Source organism: Oppia nitens, unplaced genomic scaffold, assembly GCF_028296485.1.
Source record: "Oppia nitens isolate AA-2021 unplaced genomic scaffold, nextdenovo-longstitch-racon4-pilon3 scaffold7_pilon_pilon_pilon, whole genome shotgun sequence".
In the NCBI taxonomy this organism is placed as follows: Eukaryota; Metazoa; Arthropoda; class Arachnida; order Sarcoptiformes; family Oppiidae; genus Oppia; species Oppia nitens.
In genome coordinates this window covers 2,452,299-2,475,202 of record NW_026533251.1, presented here as the reverse complement: position 1 = coordinate 2,475,202, position 22,904 = coordinate 2,452,299, and the positions used below count along the sequence as shown (strand labels likewise).

The 22,904-nt window shown below is 21.3% G+C and overlaps 2 protein-coding genes across 2 annotated transcripts; one reads left to right on the top strand and one right to left on the bottom strand.

The window, feature by feature from the left end:
- Positions 1–4,161: 4,161 nt before the first annotated feature.
- On the top strand, positions 4,162–5,456 carry LOC128963589 (choline/ethanolamine kinase-like). The gene is made up of 3 exons (XM_054310101.1): positions 4,162–4,560; positions 4,621–5,286; positions 5,359–5,456. The coding sequence occupies exons 1-3, from the start codon at positions 4,162–4,164 to the stop codon at positions 5,437–5,439; spliced, it is 1,146 nt and encodes a 381-aa protein (XP_054166076.1). The 3' UTR covers positions 5,440–5,456.
- A 72-nt stretch (positions 5,457–5,528) lies between these two features.
- Positions 5,529–15,470, bottom strand: LOC128963587 (gamma-aminobutyric acid receptor subunit alpha-6-like). Its single transcript, XM_054310100.1, has 10 exons — positions 15,231–15,470; positions 13,532–13,599; positions 13,176–13,274; positions 12,743–12,879; positions 12,583–12,665; positions 11,342–11,473; positions 6,793–6,930; positions 6,721–6,735; positions 6,049–6,266; positions 5,529–5,951 (listed from the first exon to the last, which is right to left on the bottom strand). The coding sequence occupies exons 1-10, from the start codon at positions 15,349–15,351 to the stop codon at positions 5,529–5,531; spliced, it is 1,434 nt and encodes a 477-aa protein (XP_054166075.1). The 5' UTR covers positions 15,352–15,470.
- Between the last annotated feature and the right edge of the window lie 7,434 nt (positions 15,471–22,904).

The window sequence follows — 22,904 nt, the reverse complement described above, 5'->3', positions numbered from 1 at the left end:
TAATAACTGAGACAACCATTAATACTCTTATATTTAGATTATTTGACTGAAAAAAATGATTATTACCATTAAATTTAACATTGATTTAATATCAAGTATTATTATTTTTCTATTTTTATTGTCGTCTTTATTATTTAAAATTAAACAAATATAATAATAAAGTATTAGTAATATAATGTACTAATACTGTATACCTTTTAGTACTTCAGTACAATATATTAGTATATCTGTCACATAAAGTTAAAGCATAAATTAAAAATGCATAAATAATTTTTTTTAAAGATAAAAAACTAACATTTATTTTAAATGATAATTTGTTAATATTTTATTATTTCTAAACTATTTTACTATTAATTTTTCTATTTAATTTTATAAATTATTTTTACTCAATTCTTAGCAATGATAGATAAAATCAGACTCAGCAATGATTGCTAACACAAATAATTAAAAAAATAAAATATATTTATTGTTATAATGAATCAGAAATGGCTTTGAATAACAAATATAAATAATATCGGAAATAATGTTTTCCGTTTTTATAATGATATTTGCATATAAATTAATATTATATTATATATAATTAAAACACTGTCTTATGTTTGTTTCAATTTATATTACATTATATTTATGTATATAAAACGATTAAGTAATAAAAATTTCTTTTTATCAATTTTATTGCTACTATTACTATAAAATAATGTCTAAAAATTGAAAAAATCTTATACTAACAATAATTGTAAGAATAATTACTATATTATGAAAATAGACAATAAAAATGTTTAATCATTTAAGGAAAACCTTTTAAAGGCATTTAATTGATTTACAATTAAGACAGACATAAATTTAAATAAAAATACTTTATTATATAATACTAACTATACATCAAAATGTTTTAGTCATTATACAGTATATGTAATTAATTAATTAATATGATATTTTGCACACTTATTTGGAAATAATTRTTGCAAATATCGCATAGAAATATATATAAAAAGTATACAAATATATAAAAAAATTAACAATAATTAAAAATATGTTTACCTCATAATTTTATARCTGTTTATTATATACAATACAATGCCCAACAAAATAAATAATCACTGAGAAAGTCATTCCTTTAGCTAAGCCTTCAATTTTGAAATGTCAAGAATACTATATAAATGCTAAATAATTGAATCCAATTACACCATAATATTATACAATACATGTATTGTAGTTTTGTTAGCCAACAACATAACCATGTTTGACATGCATATAATATACAGTATATTTTTATTAAATTWAAAAATATAAATTATTTAAAATATCCTAAACAATGCATTCAATTTATATCGTTTTTATTAGCACTAGAGATGAATATTTCAGTGAATTTTTCAATAACAATAGTTAAGATTTACAAACTTAATTAACAAAATGTTGTTTTAATATTAATGATATTTTAAATATTATAGAATAATTATTCATTAAATCAATATATTCAATAAAATTAATAAATTCTAACAAATAATTTATATTAATATTTAAAAAAAAGAATCCATAGTATTATTAATATATAATTTGGAAYWACTGTTAATAAAATTTTCTGTAAAAATTATTTTAATTAATAATTTAAAAATAACAATTTAAAATGATTTTGCGTGAGTTTGAATAAAATTAATAAATAAATATATAACAGAAAAGAGTCATGGTAATTTAATAATTTARAACTAATTAAGTCAAAAAACATTTATTAATAAAAACTATTTTACATAGAAATACTGTATATATAAATCTAAATTTTGAAAACAAAGTATATTTTAGTCTTAATTTTAGGCTTTTTGCTAAAATTTAATGYCAACATCACTAGTTAGCATACAATATCATACATTGCATATTTACAATACAGTACAGTATTTTCCTGTTTAAATATCATACTGTTATACATCATAAATAAAATTTTATATAATAAGTAAACAGTAAAGTAAAGTACTTAWTGTATTACTAGGTATGGATCAACTAATTTGTCAATAATGCTCTACAGTATACTGTATTTGTTACTAAAATATAAATTCTATAACAATAACGATAAATAAATTCTATAAATAGCAAAATAATTTCAGCATTTAATACATTTTAATACATTTTATTGAATTTCAATTTTTCAATACTAAATTAGTTTTGGTATTTAAACCAAATAAAATAGTGTTTGTGATTAAAGCATTAAAAACACTAATTGAATTAATCAATTTGTTTAAATMATTATATATTTTTATTTAAATTCAATATAAAATAGCAGTCCATAGGAGGCAAACTCACGACATTATGTCCACAACTTTAWGTCAATAATTTTAAACATAAWAATTAAATTTATAACAATAAATAGCATACAGTATATAGTAAATTAAGAGTATATAAAAACTAAACAAATTATATGATATATTGTATTAATTAAAATATAAAAATTATATTAAGTTTGTTGTTTAGAAAGTGTTTGTTTATGACATTTGGCAAAACTATGTCTAAATACTTCAGTCGACACAACAGTGGACACGAGTGACGGCAATATAAACCTATAGCGAGTCTTATGCGGTCTCTTAGTCTTCTGTATGATATAAATACCAGCAAATGCTTCAATAAATTAAGTATTTTTATTGATAAAAGTCATCAATGGTTTCAATTGTTTCAATGGTTTGCATACAAACCGATGCAGAAGACGGCAAACCCTTTACCAATGGCTCTCCAGAAGCACTCCTTTGGGTTTGTGTTGCAAGTGATCACATCATATGTTGTCTCACTTTTCACATCATTATTGCTAATCATTATTGTAATCAAAAATTAATATTAAAAATAAAATATAATCAAAACTATTAAATTTATATAATTTAATACATAAAATGTATGTAAAACACGTGACATATCATATCATTGTATTTATATAAACATTTTGAGCGCATATTTTAAATGCTTACACAAATGATTACACATTACAGTCATATATTCATTGAAATTCATATTAAAATGTTTATATTGAAGTCATTTTACATTTAATAACCGATAGTTTATAACACATAAATGATATAATACTGAATATTATTTAACATGAATTCAATAATTTTATATATCATATTATATAATATAATATATATACTATAAGTTCAATGACAGTGTAATATCTCTAAAACTAAAAGATATATTAAAGTAATGATTAATAAATATATGTATTTTAATATTTTTAGCATTAGTTGTGTTATGAAATCATATGAAATCTGTGTTTAAATTATGTTTAGAATTTACAAATGACTTTTCAKTAAAAATAAAATATTAGTTATGGTTTTGCAAGTAATTGATATTTATTTTATATTAAATGATTTATTTAAATAAGAGTATTTTTATCAATATTGAGAAATATGAAACAAAATATAGTACACAAAAAAGTTATCTGAATTGACTTTACAACATATTATTATATTTATTAATATATTGTTTAACTATTTTCTATTGATTTCCTTATTATATTATATTGATTTCTGTGTATTTTATTAATCGTTATACAATATTTACATTTAATTTTAATTTTGACCGTTTTATATGAATTGCTATTAAATGCCATTCAATGACATTAATCAGTGTCATCTCAATGACCGCATCTTCACGCCTATCATCTCTTAAGTCCCTTGAGAGCCATTGGGTGATACCTGCAGTCAATTATAGTTCTCATAGTGATTGTGATTATTGTTATGAGACTAATACCAACCACTAAAGTAAATGACACAACAAAATCAATTTAATATTAAACTATCTTAGCTTTTCTACCTCTCATTTGAGATGTGTATATCTTTTGGTAATATAATATTATTGACAAAATTTTAAATGCCGTCTAGAATTTTGTCTGTCAATGCTAGGCTAACATTWTCAATTGATTTATTTTTTGATATCTAATCAAATAAATATATTTATATCGTTTAAAGTCAAACATTTTGAACTCATATACTGTAGACTCACGTCATATAAAAATTGTCAGAATAATCAAACTTTATATTTTTGATTGATTTTAAGGCAACAAAAATATTTTAAATATTATTTTATTATAATTAAAATTTCTATTAAATAATTTTTACAATTATAATTAAATAGTTAAGTGTATGTTATATTAAATTAGTAATACTTTATTAATTAAACAAAATGAGTAAATTTACTGATGAAAAGTTAGAGARCACTAAGTTTGAAGACATCACTTCAATAACCAGAGGTGAGACACCTCAAGATATTGTTGAAAAATGTCATAAACTTTGTGCTGAATATTTGGGAGGCATTTGGCAACTAATAGACATAACTAAGATAAATGTCTGGAGAATTAGTGGTGGATATACTAATCAATTATATTATTGTGGTTTAAATGAAGAAATTGATACTATTATTGACGAACCAACTGAAGTTGCCGTTAAGTTTTATGGAGAAAAATGGTTCAAATCTGATGAAAGAATTTCTGATATAGTCATTGGGATATTGGCCTCAAATTATAATTTGGGACCAAAAGTATACGGAGTATTCAATGAGGGAGAGATYATTGAATATATTAAGGTTTGATTGATGTGATTAAATGTTTTAATTGTATATTATATATTATATTACTTGAAATAGAGTCATCAATTTAGATATAATGATCAGCTCAATGACCAACTAGTCAAAGAAGTGGCTCAAAAATTAGCAAAATTTCACTCAATGAGAGTCCCAATCCCTAAACATAACGATTGGTTTACACAAAACTTAGACAAATCTTATGACATGGCATTCAGTAATTTTCCGATCGACGACATCATCAAAGAAGTTAATGCAGAATATCTAACAAAGTATAACATCAAAGATGAGTATAAATGGCTTATCAAAGCGTTAAAAGCCAGTCAATCGCCAATTGTCTTCTCACACAATGATTTTCGTGGATCTAATATATTGGTTCGAGACGTGACTAAAGACAATCAATCGTCAATTATTTTATGTGATTTTGATTATTCAGATTATTATTACAGAGGATTTGATTTAGGAGTTTGTTTGGATGAATTTGGACGCAAACAGATGATCACATTTGAAAAGGATTTACAACAAGACTTTGTGGATAAGTTTGTGTCGTCGTATTTGGATGAAGCCATCAAATTAAATGGACAAAAATATGCATTGAATCCATTCAACTCTAAGGATCACCTAATCAATGAATGTCGACTATTTTCATTGGCTTCCGATATGTTTTCCATTTTATTTCTTTTTTCTGCCAAAGAAATCCCATTTTGCAAAAACAAAAATGATATAATGGTATCAATTTTTATATTAAATTATTAAGTTTTTTTAAAAAATAAATTAATTATATCATTGTTTATAATATAGGTTGGAGCAGATAAAGTGTTTGCTAAATATCTTTTTAGGAAACAATATTTTACAACTCTCGGAGCAATTCCTATTGTATGATTCAAAAACATTTAATCTATGATTTTAGTGCCAAAATAAATAAAAATTTAAATAAAATATTGAAAATATTTATTAAATATCAAACAATTTCAAATAATTCGGTTTACATTAGGAGTGTTATCAATATTATCTTCGAGTTCGTCATCAAATTTATAAAGATATAAATACCAATAAAGAAGATTTAAAATGGCAAATGTTAGGGGAAACACCAGTCGCGCCCATTCATCCAAATAGTTACCAATTGTAGGCTCCAATTGGGCCAACTGTTTGATCGGCATATCTCTAATGTTGTTAGACTTGAAACTATGAGATGACTCCTTTGTCTTTGTATTTTTCAATTCTTCATTTGTTTGAYTGTTTGTTTCTTCGGTCACATCTTTATTATCGGTGACAAACTCGACGTCCACTTTGGCTTCTGTTTCGGTGACAATAATTTCTTCCTTATCTTCTGTCAAAACAACATTTTCTTCAATAATGTCAACTTCGAGTTCTTCGCAATAGTTTTGTTTGTTCTGATAAGTAAAACAAATGTTATTAAAAAAGTGTTAAAAAGTATGAAATTATTAATAAAAAAGAAAAACAAACCTTAATTTTAGTTTTGGATTTTTTAATTTGATGTTTTCGCAACTTTTCATTAAATATTTTTTGTATTTGTTCGGCCTGTTTGTGGTCAGCAAAGTTGACACACGCGTACTCAACCATTGCTGTAAAAACAAATGCAAAACACATGACTATAAACCAGTCCAATGCTGTGGCGTAAGTCACCCGAGGAAGTGATGTCCGACCGCCAAAACCCATTGTAACTAATGTAAGCACAGTTGTGGCGCCTATTAATAAGTTTTTAATTAACTGTTATTTTTTTATTTAATGTACTGAAATACAATATATAAGTCTAATCAAAATATTGCAGTAAATATATTATAAACATTTATACAGTAGATAAACTGTTTTTAGTGTCCTCAGGATATGAATTTAATGAAAGTTTATAAAAATAAATATAAAAGTAGTGTTTTAATTAAAAATTAAACAACAATATACATTCTATATATATATATATATATATATATATATATATATATATATAGGAATTATACAGTTTATATTGTGAATAGAGTGTATAATTAAATACAGTAAGTATTAAAAATTAATTAAATGTAAATTTATAAACATTAAAAATTGTTTTTACAATTAATTTATTTGAAACAGCTAATATTAATAATAGTAATTTATATATCATATAAATAACATAAAATTAAATAAAATTAAATAATCATAGCATACCAACAGATACTCGACCTAAAAAAATATTTATTATAATTAGAAGAAATTGATTACTGAGTGCATTATAAATACCAGCGGCATCGGAACGATTGATCCAGAAAGAGACCCAGGAGGCGCCCACTATCATAGCACAGGGAGCATAGATTTGTAACATAAAATATCCTCTCCTTCTTTGCAATATAAATCGTACAATTATTGATGACCTCTCATCTTTATTAAACAATAAGTTTTTATAAATAAATATKATCAATTATTTAAAATCTATTGAAATATATACAATAGTTTATAATGTATTTAAATTATATCATTACATAAATTGTTTCATAATTGATCAAAATTCAAATTAATTTTATTTGGTGTATTTTATTTATCAATTATAGCCAATCAATTTATTTGTGGAAGTTTTTAAAAATAAACTAAAAAAATTATATAGCAATTTTCTTTTTTTATATTGAGTAATTTTTAATTTACAAACTTTAGTTTRAGGAATTAAAATAAATTATATTTTCACAAAACATAGTATACCGGTAATAGAAAATTTATATTCATATACATTGTATAAAATATATTACCATTATTTATGTTAAGATGCAAAGCAAATGAAAAGTTATGAAAGTGTTAAAACTTTTATCAATGATTAGCCTATTGTATAACAAATGCATAAATGAGAGGATGTGGTGCTGAGCTTAACATTAAAAGATCAAATGAGAGCCCATTTCCTATGGGAATATATACTACAAAATTTTTGTTACACTCTATGAAACAAACATATTATTTATGCTTTTCCTTTTACTTTTTACTCTTTTATTAATATTTTTATTATTATTATATACTTTAGTGAATATATTTTATTGAATATCAATTCTTATTTAGTTTGCGTTTAAGTGATTTTAATAATCATTTTTTAGTGATAATTATAATACTATATATGCGAATAAATATACAGTATATTTGTGTATTACAAAATATACAGTACTATTGTCATAGTTTAATAAACTTTAACACATTTACTTTTAAATAGGTTGGAAATTATTATACAAGGTTTTGAATTTTGGTTTTGTATAATGCAGTATAAATACAATATATTGTATGTATCGTATTGTCCGAAAATTTTAAGCTGTAGCTTTATTATAAAGATTTAATAAAATCTAATAATATGTCAACTAAGAACAGTTATTCAAAGAATCAATGCACATGGTAAACCAATTACGCCACATATTATACGCCTCCTAAAATTATTTTTAAAAACTACTATATTTTTAACTTATAAACTCTTTTTATACAGTAATTAGATTACTACAAAAATTAATTTTTACAAAAATTATAAATGAGTTAAGAGTATCTAAATACTCACTTATATAAAATATATACTATTATCTAGATAAAATATTCGACTAAAATAAGTAATTAGATTTTCTTAAATAACGAATGCTATTAAATAAGACATAAATAAATTTATAAGTTTACAACTAAAATAATTGAATGTTTATATTTAAAGTTATATAACTTTTGTTTTTGTAAAGATATTTTGTCGAAATTAAAATAGCAAATACCTATAATACTGATTGTTTTATAGCATATAATTGGTTATTTTATATTAACATTTTATATTTTTAATAAGCATTTGTTTATAAACTACATAACTTGATCATAAACTTAAATTTACAATAAAATAATAATTTTACTATAAGTAATAATTATTTATTTTTGCAACTGATTTGCGAGGAAAGTATAACATTTGTTCTAAGTAATGACAGGTCAAATTTTTGTAAACTTACTATTAATTTTTTTTAAATACTTAAAATTAATGTAAAAAATATAGTCATATTTAAATTAATATCACCGTCTTATTATGAGTAGTACCAATTTAGTTATTGAATTATATGAAACTAGAATTGTTCCTAAGTAAGTGTTGATAGATTAAATATTTTAAAATAAATTAATAGATGGATAAATTTTAAAGTAAATCATGTCTTAATATAAAATGTCTTAAGTTTAAAAAAATAATCAGGTTTTGTTTTTTATAAATTTAAATATCTTTAAAACTAATTGTCAGATTTTGATGAAATTTATAGTTTAATGACTTAAGATATTACTTTATATAACGACATAATTTTTACATTAGTACTATTTATAGTAAACCTTCAGCTAACAATTTTTGGACAATACGATACTATTCGGTCATATTATACATTCTTAAAAACTAAAACTATATATTACTTTATAAAATTATTTTATGATAATATAGGTGTTAGAAAACTAATTTTTAAATATATTATAGTTGTTTTCTAAGAATACAAATAAAATAAATTTAGAAAAAATATAGAAATAATATACAAAATTAATATCATATGTATTTTTATTGTAAAAAATATTTATTTTTTATAATAAAAATGGTTTTGATATTAGGTGGCGCTAACTTTTATTTTCTATGGCAATATTGGTCATGTATTATACCGTATCCAACAACATGTATACACCAAACATTTCATCTCTGCCAACACTAGTATTTATATATTATAATTTAGTAAAAAATGTATGCTTTTCCTAAATATAATATTAATAAAATTTGATATTAGAATTTCACTAGAATTTCTAATTTGCTGTAATACTATAAATTGTATATAAGATATATTTTTACCATTATATAACATAATATAAACAAAATTTAAATCTTCTATATAAAACTCAAATTGTTAAATATAAAATAATTTAATGTTAAGTAATTTTTACTTTTACTAATTTTATTTTGTCATTTTTATTTAATTATATTATGATTATAAATGTATTTATTTTTAAATTACAAAATATTTGTAATATTCTATGTTTGTATTTTATTAATTTCTAAATAGCAAATAAAATTATTACATACATGAAATCATAATAAGTTATATTAATATACAAAAATATTACTAAACTATAATAATTAATTTAACTTAARGTCAAATGTTTTATGTCATTATAAAAGATATATCGTATCTGTATTTTATAGATAAGTTCTTTACTTAATTTAATTGAAGAATTAATTTTCAACAATATATATATATTACACAAATAATTGTGCAAAATATTAAAACAATAAGTTTAATATAAAATTAGTATCATAAATATAAAACATGATTATATTAATTTTGATGATATGTTTTAATCCTTAGTTATGTTATTTTAATTATTAAACAACATGTTTTGGAAAACATTTTGAATATAATCAATTAAAATAAAGTTTTAATACAATAGATTAAATATATACTATAACTAAGTATTAAATAAAATCAATTTAAATAAAAATAGATTACTAATATTTACTTATTTGATTTTAATTTCAATAAAATATTGTAACATTTGYTAAGTTATAACTAAAAATAAAACAATAAGTCATTGAAATACTGTAAATAAATATTAGCATTCAATGTAATAAAAGTTTATATATATATATATAATATAAATTTTAATTAGTTTATAATCATATGTTAAGTTTAAAAATTTTAAATGTCACGATATTTATAGAAATCAAAGTCAAAACAAGTTTTTTCCAAAGTATATATTTATTGTTWTTATAAAATTTAATAAWATTTTAAACATTKAAGAGATATTGAATACACACTATTAATTTGAACCCTTAATTTTATATGAATCTTATATAACAATCTTAATAATATTATTGATATAAAAACAATTTGTTTATAAATTTAGTTTATTTACTTTAAAGATATTTTAAAATTCTATTATTATATGTAATCCTAAACAAGTAATTGTTAGAGAGAGAGAAAATTAGAGAGAAAGAGAGAGAGAAAGAGAGAGAGAGAGAGAGAGAGAGAGAGAGAGAGAGAGAGAGAGAGAWAGAGAGAGAGAAAGAGAGAGAGAGAGAGAGAGAGAGAGAGAGAGAGAGAGAGAGAGAGTATTACAATAAATGTTATTCAATAAAAATTGTTTCAAATCCATTGAATTTTATAACATTCATTTTAATGTGAATTGAATCCTCTCTTGTATTTTCAAATATTGATATCTAATTTGAAATGCATTTCTCGCGGCATTTCATTTCAAATGCTTACTTGTAATTTCAAACTATATGTTAATCAATTTGTATGTAAATTTAAAATACAGGATTCAAATAAAATTATTATAGAGTCACTCGTATTGTCAGTGATGCTATGATTTTGTCATTTAAAACATTTGCTTAAAAATCATATTTGCATTATAACTAATAGGCTATTAACTATAGTGATACTCATTAGTTAATTATAATTTTGGTTATATCATATAAATAATGGTAAAATGTATAATTAGTAATTATTAATTACATATAAATTATTGCCTATATAGTCAAAATTATTGTAGAGTTTAGATTTAATAAATACTAAAATCGCAATCAATGATTTGCACAAATATCTCATTATTAATTATTCTTAGCATTAATATTATAATATTTATTATAAACTTTATTAACAATTTTATCGATACATCATAATTTATAGTWTACTATACTTTTTATATATTGGTTATATTAACAATATATTTAAATTATTATACATATTAATATAATTAAATATAAGTAATTATGAATATATTATAAAATTATTTTATTTGTTAAAAATAAATATAAAATAAAAGTATGACATACCTGAAGATGGTTTTGTTAAGTTTGTTAGTGTTATGTTAACAAAGTTGTATTGAGAGAGTGTCACGTCTTTACTAATCACTACAGGGGTCTGTCCTTTCCATTTGTAGACAATGTCTTTGGCTGAATAGGCAACTATACATTGTATACAAACAACAAATAATATATTATACTGTATTAACATTATTTGACATCTTTACCATTATATTTATTATCTATAAATAAACTTTTATTTATCTGTCACTTTGAATCTTAATCAAAAATAATAAACAAATAACACGGTTTGAAAATATAATGATAATAAATTGTTCAAATTTTAGTAACAAAATAAAACTTAAAACTTATTTTTTCTCATTTACTCAATTTAAACAAAGTTTTACTTATTTTAACACTTAAATGTTACTTAACTGTACAGCACTGCACTTAACTCTAATTTTTAAAAAGTAATGCTATATTACTTTTAATTATATATATATTATATTGTATACTACTGTATAGTATATTGTATTATATAAACTAGTACTGTCAAACTTGTACATTACATTATATTTAAAAAATAAATWAATACTAAAATTTAAWGATTAATTATTATAAAAAAACACATTATAAATGTTAGTATGCATTGTATTTTGTCAAAAACGTTGATGAAAACATTGTAAAGGTGTTTTTAATTTTTATTTAAAAATTATTAAAAAATTAAAATAAATTGAATATAAATTAATTTATTAATGACATATAAAATAGTAATGCATTATGTAATGAATAAAAAGTGATGCAAAACGTCAAAACTAAGCGTTTCTATGTGTAGTATATAATGTTAAGATTGAATACAAAACGAACTAAAAGATTCAATTAATATTTAATATAAAAAACTTTAAGCATAACTGATATGATTTTAACATTTAACTGCAAATATAACTTTACATATATTAGATGCAAATATTAAAAATATATAATTTATATCTCTTGAGGCCATTATATAAATCATGATAAACTCGGCATTTGCTTAAAAAAAAATGCATAATTATTTTACAACATTTTATACTATATAACTAGAAATTTTCCAGTACATTTTCATTAAATACTGTATATAAATATATCTCATCAGGGTTAAGCGCTGGGGTTAAGGGGTAAGGTTGACATAATATTTTTAATTAACTTTAATATTTTTAAGTTTTGACGGCTACTTTTGTCAATATATATTTTATTTATTTAATATAAAAAAAATGTATAATAAGACTCACAACTGCCTATTTGTAAACCACACGATTGCATATCAAACGGATATTTTCTCAGATGCATTGGACACGAAGCCTTTATTGTGATTCTAATAATAATAATAATAATAATAATAATAATATATTTAATGAAATTATGTTTTATAAAAAGTAATGTATTGTAAACCTCATTGAATATCTGAGTTGTCCGTCTTGTCTAACTCTAATGAATTTGTTAGGAACCGTCACTTTATGCATATAACTATTTCTTCCGTTAAATATAGAAGTGTCGGGAATCCAAACCCTTTGCAAAAATTTCCAATCCTTTCAAACACAAAGACAACAAAATCTCTTCATTAATGAATAAAACTTCTGTTTTCATAATTAATGTCAAAAAGGTTTTTAAATTCATTATTTAAATGTTAAATTAAATACTTAAAAATGATATTCTATTATAACTATATTAAGTATATCTAAAAACTTAGAATATTAACTATAGATATAATTTTAATTAAATTAATAATAATATAATTACGTTAATTATATGCAAATACATAAAATATAATAATACTGTAGTATATTGTATTTATATTTGATACGATATTATGAACTTAGCTAACCATAGATAATACCAAAAGTATGTCATTTTTACTATAATTACCAAATCGTAATCTCGGGTCAACCCATGTTTGACGAAAATAGCAATCCATTGAATAAATCTATTGTAGTGTCATTCATACGTAAAATATATTGTTAAAAAAWTTTTTATTTGTAAAAGAAATAAATAATTTTATTATATTTTTAGTCAACAAATATTTGATAAGAAATAAAATAAAAATATTAATTTAATTAGCATAAATAAATATTAATAATAAAAACTATAAAAATTCTATAATATAATATTGACACAATATTTATACGATACTTGCAATAATAATAATATAAAAATAATTAATAAAATTAATCGATTGAATACCATTTCGCTTTCAGAAATTGGTCCAAAACTTCTGATCTCTATATCGGTGTAAATCTCCAGCGGATCACCTAATTTGCAGTAATCTATACATTACTTTATAAGCAATTTATTATGTTATATCATATGATCATTAAGTATTAATAAAATATTGTATTTTGTTTTTCCATTTTATGCATTATATAAATATGTTATTGCTCAAAATTTGTTATATAATATAGTTTCTTGTATTGCATTTTATAAAAATAAGTTAATAAACAAAACTTAATAATAAATTATCCAAATTTCTTATCCAAACATTGCATAAAATTTAAATCATGAAAAGATTCAAATTAATTATAATTTGACAAACAGTATAGTAGTTAACAAACAATCAGTGCCACTGAAAATGTTTTCACTGCCTTTATCTGTAAACAGTATAATACCCCTATCTATATAACATTTTAAAAATTATTATATGTTTGATATTTAACTTTAGTTTTTCGATTAGTTATGTCGTATATATTTAGTACAAAATTAAATAACATGTAATTTGCAATAATATAAATAATATACCAATAATAATGTTAATGCTGTAGTGTTTAGATAAGTCTAAGCATTTTAATAGTAATAATAGAACCATTGTTGTCATTGACTGGATATTAGTTTATTTAAAAGTATTGATAAAAAAAACAACACAATTGTATGTATGATATTCAAGGCATGAATCAAATCAAATAACAATGTATTTTCTAAATGCATTTACAGTATATATGTTATACAGTGTACACAATATTGTACGTAAGTATGTGACAAATTTAAGCCATTATTTGATGATTTGATTATAAGAGGTGTCAATAATGTACTGTAAATCGAGTGCTTTGTTTTCAAGCCATGTCCCATAATATTTACAATAATAATAATATAATAATACTATATCTACTGATATATGATAGTTATACAGTTACACTATTTTCACAAATTGTCACACACACCCACACACACACACACACACACACACACACACACACACACACACACACACACACACACACACACACACACACACACACCCACACACACACAATTTCAAGTCTCAAGTCTATCACATTTCCTAATACTCATGACTTATGCAATATTGATAAATATAATAAAAAATATATATATAAAATCTAATTACAAAGTTTAATATGTAATGTTAAAGTACATTACATACTGTTGTACAGTATGTGTAATAAATATACTGTATATGTCCTATGAGTATTGAAAATATTTAAATTAAGATTTTAGAAACTGATAAACAAGTAATATATAGTCTATTGATAATTGTATAATATTTTATATTTAATACTATCAATAACTCAAAAGGTTTGTCCTATAAAAATGTAACAATTTTTAATTTTCATAATTTCTATAAATAAGTTTTAAAATTATATTTAAAAATTACATATCAGAGTTAGTTTTAGTGTTTAATGATTTAGTTTAAGTTTACTATGAAATTATACTTTATTATAAAAATATTAAATTTACTTAAAAAACATACTTTTCTTAATTATATAAATATATATATATATATATATATATATATATATATATATGTATAATAAATCAAAATTAATATTAAACTGTAATATAAAAATACTAAAAAAACTAAAGCAATGAAACATCACTTAAATTGATATTGAATTACAATTAAATAAAATGAAAGTAATATAACTCTTACCCCCAAATCCCGGTCTAATTCGTTTGTCGTACACATCTTCAGACAAAAGTTGATCCAAAAGATAACTCATATTTGAAAGAAAAGCCAATTTGAGATTATTTTGTGAAATATTTGTTGTCATTTCAGTGACATCCGAGATATCCAATTGGTATTCATTTGGAGAAACAGTTGTACTTTTAGGTTGTCTTTCAATGTATAGAACAGATTTGGTACTAACTTTTGGCACTAATGTTATGTTTATTTTTGATTGTATTTTTATATTATCTATTGAATGGCTATAAGAATAATTTTATTATTTTCATTATTTATCAAATTATTATTAATTATTAGATATTTAAATTTTTATATTTAATTTTAAATAATTTTTAAAAATAAATTATATTATTCTAAATCAATAGATTCATAAAATAAAGAAATAATTTTTGAATAGTTATTTTACTTATGTGTAAATGAGTCCACAAAATGTTGATTTAATAATAATAATAATAAGAGGCATGACATCCACTTAATGAAACTATAAAATGGTGTGAAGCAATACCACCACTTGTTTTGCTTGATTTGTTCAAACATTTCAATTATTTTTTGTTCAGATAATAGATTTTTACTAGTTTTTGGTATTTTTTTATTGACTATAAGTTTGTTTGAAATGATTTGTTGTCTGAGATTTACATTAAGTTCAAAGATAATTGAAAGCAATTATACGAACATTTCGTTTATTTCAAATACATTTGTCGGATGTCTTGATTTGTGTTCAAATGATCTTTTAATATGAAAAAGAATAAAATGTTTCTTTTAATTAGCTTTATATTAGTCGCCAGACAAACAAATTCACAATTAATTGATATTTCAGTTAACTATTAATATTTTTTTGCAAATTTTTTCGACTATAATAATGTTAAGCATTTAATGTTTATTTTTAGATTTGATACAAATAATATTATAAAATTAAATATAATAATTTAATAATAAAGTAATATTTAAAGTAGGGATTAATTTTGAAAAATTCATATAAAAGCTCTATATATAGCTTTTGGTCTATATTTACATTATAAAAAATATATGTTAATTATTTAATTATCTAGGTACAATAGTATAATGTTATCATAAAATATCTTACATAATTTACATAAGGTAAATATATAAATGCTATTTATATTATATTCTTTAGAAAATATACAATATATGATACATTATTTGTTTCTAAATAGTGAATTTAGAATAAATATTTTTATTTAATTATTTATATAATACTTAATGAATAAGTAATTAGTATAAATAATTAGTATAATTTTTAATTAATATATTAAATAATTAAATTAGAAATAAATAAAATAAATTTTACCTTTTTCCATAAAAATAATTCCAAATTATAACGTTATCTTTTAGTGATTTATCAATTTTATTTTTAATTTCATATTTTAAGTAACTTAAAATTTTTGAAAACAAGTATATATAATAAATCAAATTTAACGTAAAAATATTTAAAAGTTTTAGTAATAAATGATTTAAGAATAGTGTTTAAACTTTATTGACATCAATAGTGTTTAAAACAGTTGTTATCTATTCATTGAATGTGTGAACCGACTACTAGTTTATGTGAATTGAAGACAATGTTGAAGACAATGATTTTGCGCACACAGTGTATACAATCCATACAATACTATACATCACTTTGAATGATCAACTAAGGTATGTATGTCTTTATGTCTTAAAATAACAAAATTTCATCAAAATATGCTTAACTATTGTAATTTAAAACTGTATATTAATCTTAATACTACACATTAATGTAATACTTTATAATATTACATTAAATACGTATTAATATTATAAAATGTCATTTCATTTACCTTAATATTTGGTCAATTTATAAATATATTTATACAGTTTTTATGGTCTGATATTTACTGTTAAAATATAAAATTGAAATTTTACTGTAAAACAATGTCATTTTTATCATCTTACTATATTATCATTAATATTAAATATATAATATTTTATTAATATATTAAATAAAATTCATTTGTTCCTTCATCTGAATTCTATATTTCCGTTCGCTTTTTATTGAATTTTTAAATTTTGACTTCAGATTTGGATTCAGATTTCAAATAAGGTATAAGAGATCAGCATTAAAATTTTGATATCTTCGGGAACATAGAGAAAATGGCGGTCAAAGTACAAAAATTTTAAACTTATTATTTAATTTTTATATTAGAATTAAACATCAAAAATAAGTTATATATGGAATTAGAATACAAATTTTTATATCTTAAAAAAGATAGAAAAAATGAAGCTTAAGTTAATACTTTTTAAATTTAAGTTAAATTTAGAATAAATATAATAATTTATTTTAGTTATTTTATACTAAATGAATAGTTGAGTTTATTTTGTAATACTGAGCCATTTGATACCCCACATAACTAAAGTTGAGTTAATTTTTTCATACTCAGTCATTTTGTACCCCACATTACTAAAGTTGAGTTTATTTTGTCATACTGAATCATTTGAAACCCTATATGACTAAAAATGAGTTTTATTTGTTATGCTGAAGCATCTGATTTTTATTTAATTTTTAATTTGGATTAGGAGTTCGTATGGAAATGCTTTCTAGCATTCTCAACTAGTTATAAATGAAGATATTTGTAAAAATTGAATTTTTCCGTTTAATTGATTTAATTACTTTCCAATTATCTTTAAAAGATAAACATATTTGAAAATAATTTTAAATAATTGCAATTGTGTTAAATTTATTATAAATAAATATATTAATTCATCAATAAATCAATTGCTAAATTAAATGATCGAATAGTTATTTAGCTCCAAATTATTATATTTTTGACTAATAAACAATTTTCTACAAAGTTATAAATAAATCTTTTTTAACGGAAAATTTTTATATTATTAGGTACAGTATTATTTGTAATGTTATCTAAAATATTTTTTGATTTAAAATAAAAACTGTTTTGTTTAAACAATAAAAATATAAATAACAATCTTATAAAAGAGGAAAGAGAGAGAGAGAGAGAGAGAGAGACTTTATAAACTAAATTTAAATATAATTGTTTTGTCAAAAAGTTAAACAAATCTTTGTTTTTCTATCTTTTATAGCAAAAAATCAGATCCCAAGAGATCAGAATCACTGTCATTGTAAAGACCTTTCTTTTGGATTATACGTTGATTTTTGCTTAAGACGACAAAGTTTATACCAAATTATACACTATATATGATATACTAAACTGTATTGCATTAGTCATATACAGGAAAAATAGTCTAAACTTTTTTATTTCATATGCAAATAATATTGAGTCAAATACTGAACTTTAAAAGCGATTTCATATATAAGACTTGATTTTATTTTGAGTTTACAATAGTTATCAAAACATTCAATCCGTTCTTTAACTTTATTCATGAATTTTTATTTGAGAAAATGCACCAAAAGTTTTACACAATAACTCTTAACAATAAATAAAAAGTTATTTTCAGATATTCACAAACTCCTGAAAGGATCTGAATTCTTAATGTCTGTCTGTCTGTCTGTCTGTCTGTCTGTCTGTCTGTCTGTCTGTCTGTCTGTCTGTCTGTCTGTCTGTCTGTCTGTCTGTCTGTCTGTCTGTCTGTCTGTCTGTCTGTCTGTCTGTCTGTCTGTCTGTCTGTCTGTCTGTCTGTCTGTCTGTCTGTCTGTCTGTCTGTCTGTCTGTCTGTCTGTCTGTCTGTCTGTCTGTCTGTCTGTCTGTCTGTCTGTCTGTCTGTCTGTCTGTCTGTCTGTCTGTCTGTCTGTCTGTCTGTCTGTCTGTCTGTCTGTCTGTCTGTCTGTCTGTCTGTCTGTCTGTCTGTCTGTCTGTCTGTCTGTCTGTCTGTCTGTCTGTCTGTCTGTCTGTCTGTCTGTCTGTCTGTCTGTCTGTCTGTCTGTCTGTCTGTCTGTCTGTCTCTCAAAATAGATTTTTAAATTTAGATTTGTGTAAAACATCAAAATTAAGATATAGGGGATTAGCGTTAAAATTTTATTATCTCTTCATGAATATAAAGAAAATTGCGGCTAAAATACAAGTTTTTTAAAAAATAAGTTCGTTTTAAGCATCAAAGTCTAGTAAAGAATGTTTTAAAAATGATGTAAATAAATGTTAAATATTTTTAAATATTTTACAGTATATAGCAAAATATCAAAATATAAGAAAATTTTTAAAAATCATAGCAACAAACAAATTATTTATATGATTTAATATATTTATGTTTATAGTTATTTTTATTATATTGAGTTATTAGATAGCTTTCACCATTAAAGTTAAGTTTATTCTGTTATACTGTCATTCTATTAGATCGTAATCAATCCCCGATCTATACATCATATCTTTTTTCTCAATATACAGTAATTAATAAATTTATAAAATCAAAGAATATTAAATAATAAAATAATGTTTACATGATTTAATAAATCAGTGAATGTGAAGTTGGTGTGAAAATGCTTTCTAGCATTCTCAACTAGTTTTATAATAAAATGATTAGAAGTATATTATTTATAAAACATTTCAATAACATTATAAATTATATGACCAACTTTTCAAAATGTTATTTAATCTATTTGTGTCTCTATTTACAAATTATTATTATTATGTATATATCAGGGTTAAGCAAGGCTTTTTGATTTTAGGGGGGGGGAGTAGACCGGGGTGAAATTTACATAATTTTCGAAAAATCTTGGGGGAGTATTGGGTGGGGTAAGATTTTTATTGCATTTTTAAACGGCAATTTTTTCAAAAATCCAAAATCAAGACGTGGGGGTCAAGAGAAAATTCCCGAATATTCCCATGTAAATTCCATAAAGTTCCCATAGTTTCCCGTATAAGTTCATGATATCACATTATAGGCATGTTATTTTTATACAAATACTGACTGAATACTAATTATTTAACTCAATTTTCGTTAGTTTTAGTTATATTAATTATAAAATTGAAAAATATTTTCAAATTTTTTATTTAAAATTTTAAAAATTATTAATAAAAACTTTATAATATAAGTATTTATTGTTTTATTAACTTCTTAAACTTCTATTTAAATTGTAATCATGATTACTCTTTTCAACAAATAAGTAATTTTTAATTTTTTAGTTTAATATTTCAATTAAAATAATGTTAGTTTTAGATGAGTTTTAACGTTATTTTAACTTTTTTACTTATTTTTAATCAATAATTATTCATATAAATTTTAAAAACAAAAACACATACTAAAATTGTACTAATTAAAATTAAAAATTTATATAACTTAAAAAAATTTCGGCGCCTTAGGCCTTAGGGTCATTTCTCCTAGTTTTTAAGCGACAATTTTTCCAATTTGGTCAAAAAGTCTGGGGGGTAAAATTCCAAAATCTCGATCTTAGGGATTTATTTTGGCCTTTACCCCCCCTTACTTAACCCTGGTATATATATATATATATATATATATAAATACAAATTATTATATTAAATTTTTAAATATAATATAATTATAAAAAAAAATATTTTAGTTTACAGTTAAGATATTAAGTAAAAAAATTAAATGATATTTTTATTCATAGAAATATGAAATTTATTTTTAGCTACCATTATATACTGTATATAAATATATAAATAATCTGAAAATTAAATTTGACATTAGTTTATGATTTTTCTATATGTTTATTGTGCTTATCTATACTATATATGTAACTATTTTTGTCATTTTTCTTAAAGCAAAAGTGACAAAAAGTGATTTTTATAAAACAAGTTATTGAAATGTATAATCAAATATGTTTAACTCAATTTTTGTGTGTGTATTTTTGGATAAATAAAACAAAATAAAAAGTAAATTAATCTACTGTACAGTAGCCATCTAATCATGTAATTGATATTCACATGTGTGTCAATTTAAAAGATTATTATTATCGCAAAAATATTTGACAAAAATTTAATTTTATATAATTATTTTTATGTATTGATATTATACAAAAATAAGAAAAATTATTCAATCAACTATTTAAAGATAAATTTATATATTATATAGTAGTAATCATAATTTTTCAATATTACTTGTTTTTATATGTTTTTTTTTTGAAAAAATAAAGTCAATAAAGTATTATATATCGCTTAAAGTAAATCAATCACAAGATTTTTTTTTAGTTATATACTTGTATTTATATAAAATCAAATGATTGATTTAAATTCAATAATATAGTATGTAAAACACTATTATAAAAATATTATGCTAAATAAAAAAAATAAAATCAGTGTTCCGTATATTAAGTGTAAAGATTTTTTTAATTTTAGAATTTTTGTCTTTACTTTTATATAGAATAAGCTATAAAAAATGAAATTTAATAAATTTATTTTATTCAATTTTAGTAACTAATGTTTTTATTATAAATTGTACTGTACCGTATATTTTTTAGATTAAAAATGTATGTCTGATTTTGTTTTTGTTGAATTTAATTATTTAATATTACAGATTAATATGTAAAACTGATTACATTTAATTTCAAGTCCATTGAATGGTACGCTTAAAACACCAAAACCTTTACTGTAATCTAAAACTCCAACTACTGTTGAAATATAATCAAAATATTTTATAAGACATTTACCGATAAAATAAGTTTGTGACACATTTGCTGAATATCTATGATATTCTTTACCAATAACAGCATTGGGTGGTAATTGTTGTGGTTTTGATGATATAAATTGCCAAATATAGGCATTTAATGAAATTTGTAGTAAAACTTGAAACTTTTGAAACGCCTGTTCCCTTCCCTTGTAAACCATATAACAGATATTTTCAAACATATGGCCAACAATTATCATATTATTGATAACTATTCTGCAAATATAGAATTGGTTTCCAAACGAGTCATTGCCGACCAAAACCATTAAATCTGATCTTTGTTTTATAGAATCGTTAAATACATGCCATTGTAATTGTGAACAACTGTTTTATATGTATATAAAATATATGCATTATATATACTGTATATACAAATGCTATAAATTATTCTATATTACAATAATAAAGAATTTTGTTAAAAAATATTAATTGTATTTTTATATCATTTATATATCATAAAAATTACTTAATATTATAGATGAAAACATATATATTTTTGACTCAATATTTAAAAACAAATATATAATTTTTATTTTATTTTTTATTTTTTAATATTGAATATTATATTTATATGAAAATATTTATTTTTATTATATTGATAAAATATTTTCAAATTATTTTATGTGTAAATAAACTAAAATTGTTTATAAAATCTGATTTTTATTTTTATTTGTATTTATTTTTTTAACGTTTATATATTTGTAACATTGTATTGTAGTATACTATAAAGTATGTCTAAGATAAACTTGAATTTATATATAACTAAATAATGTTTATTCTTAACTATTATTTATATTGTCAAACAAAATATTTTTTTTTTGAATTCAAATAAAATCACAATTAATTAAAAATAAATTTAATAATTAATTTCTTAACAAAATTAATACTTAATTTTATTTGTAATGTTTCTTTAAATTTTGTTTAGTGTTATAATAGATTACAGTTTGATTGAATATAAAATTATAAATTTCAAACAATAAGAGATATAGAATAAATAAATATAAATTAATTGTTATTATAAATAATTAATTTTGTAAAAAAAATATTAGTAATATAACAAACTTAAAT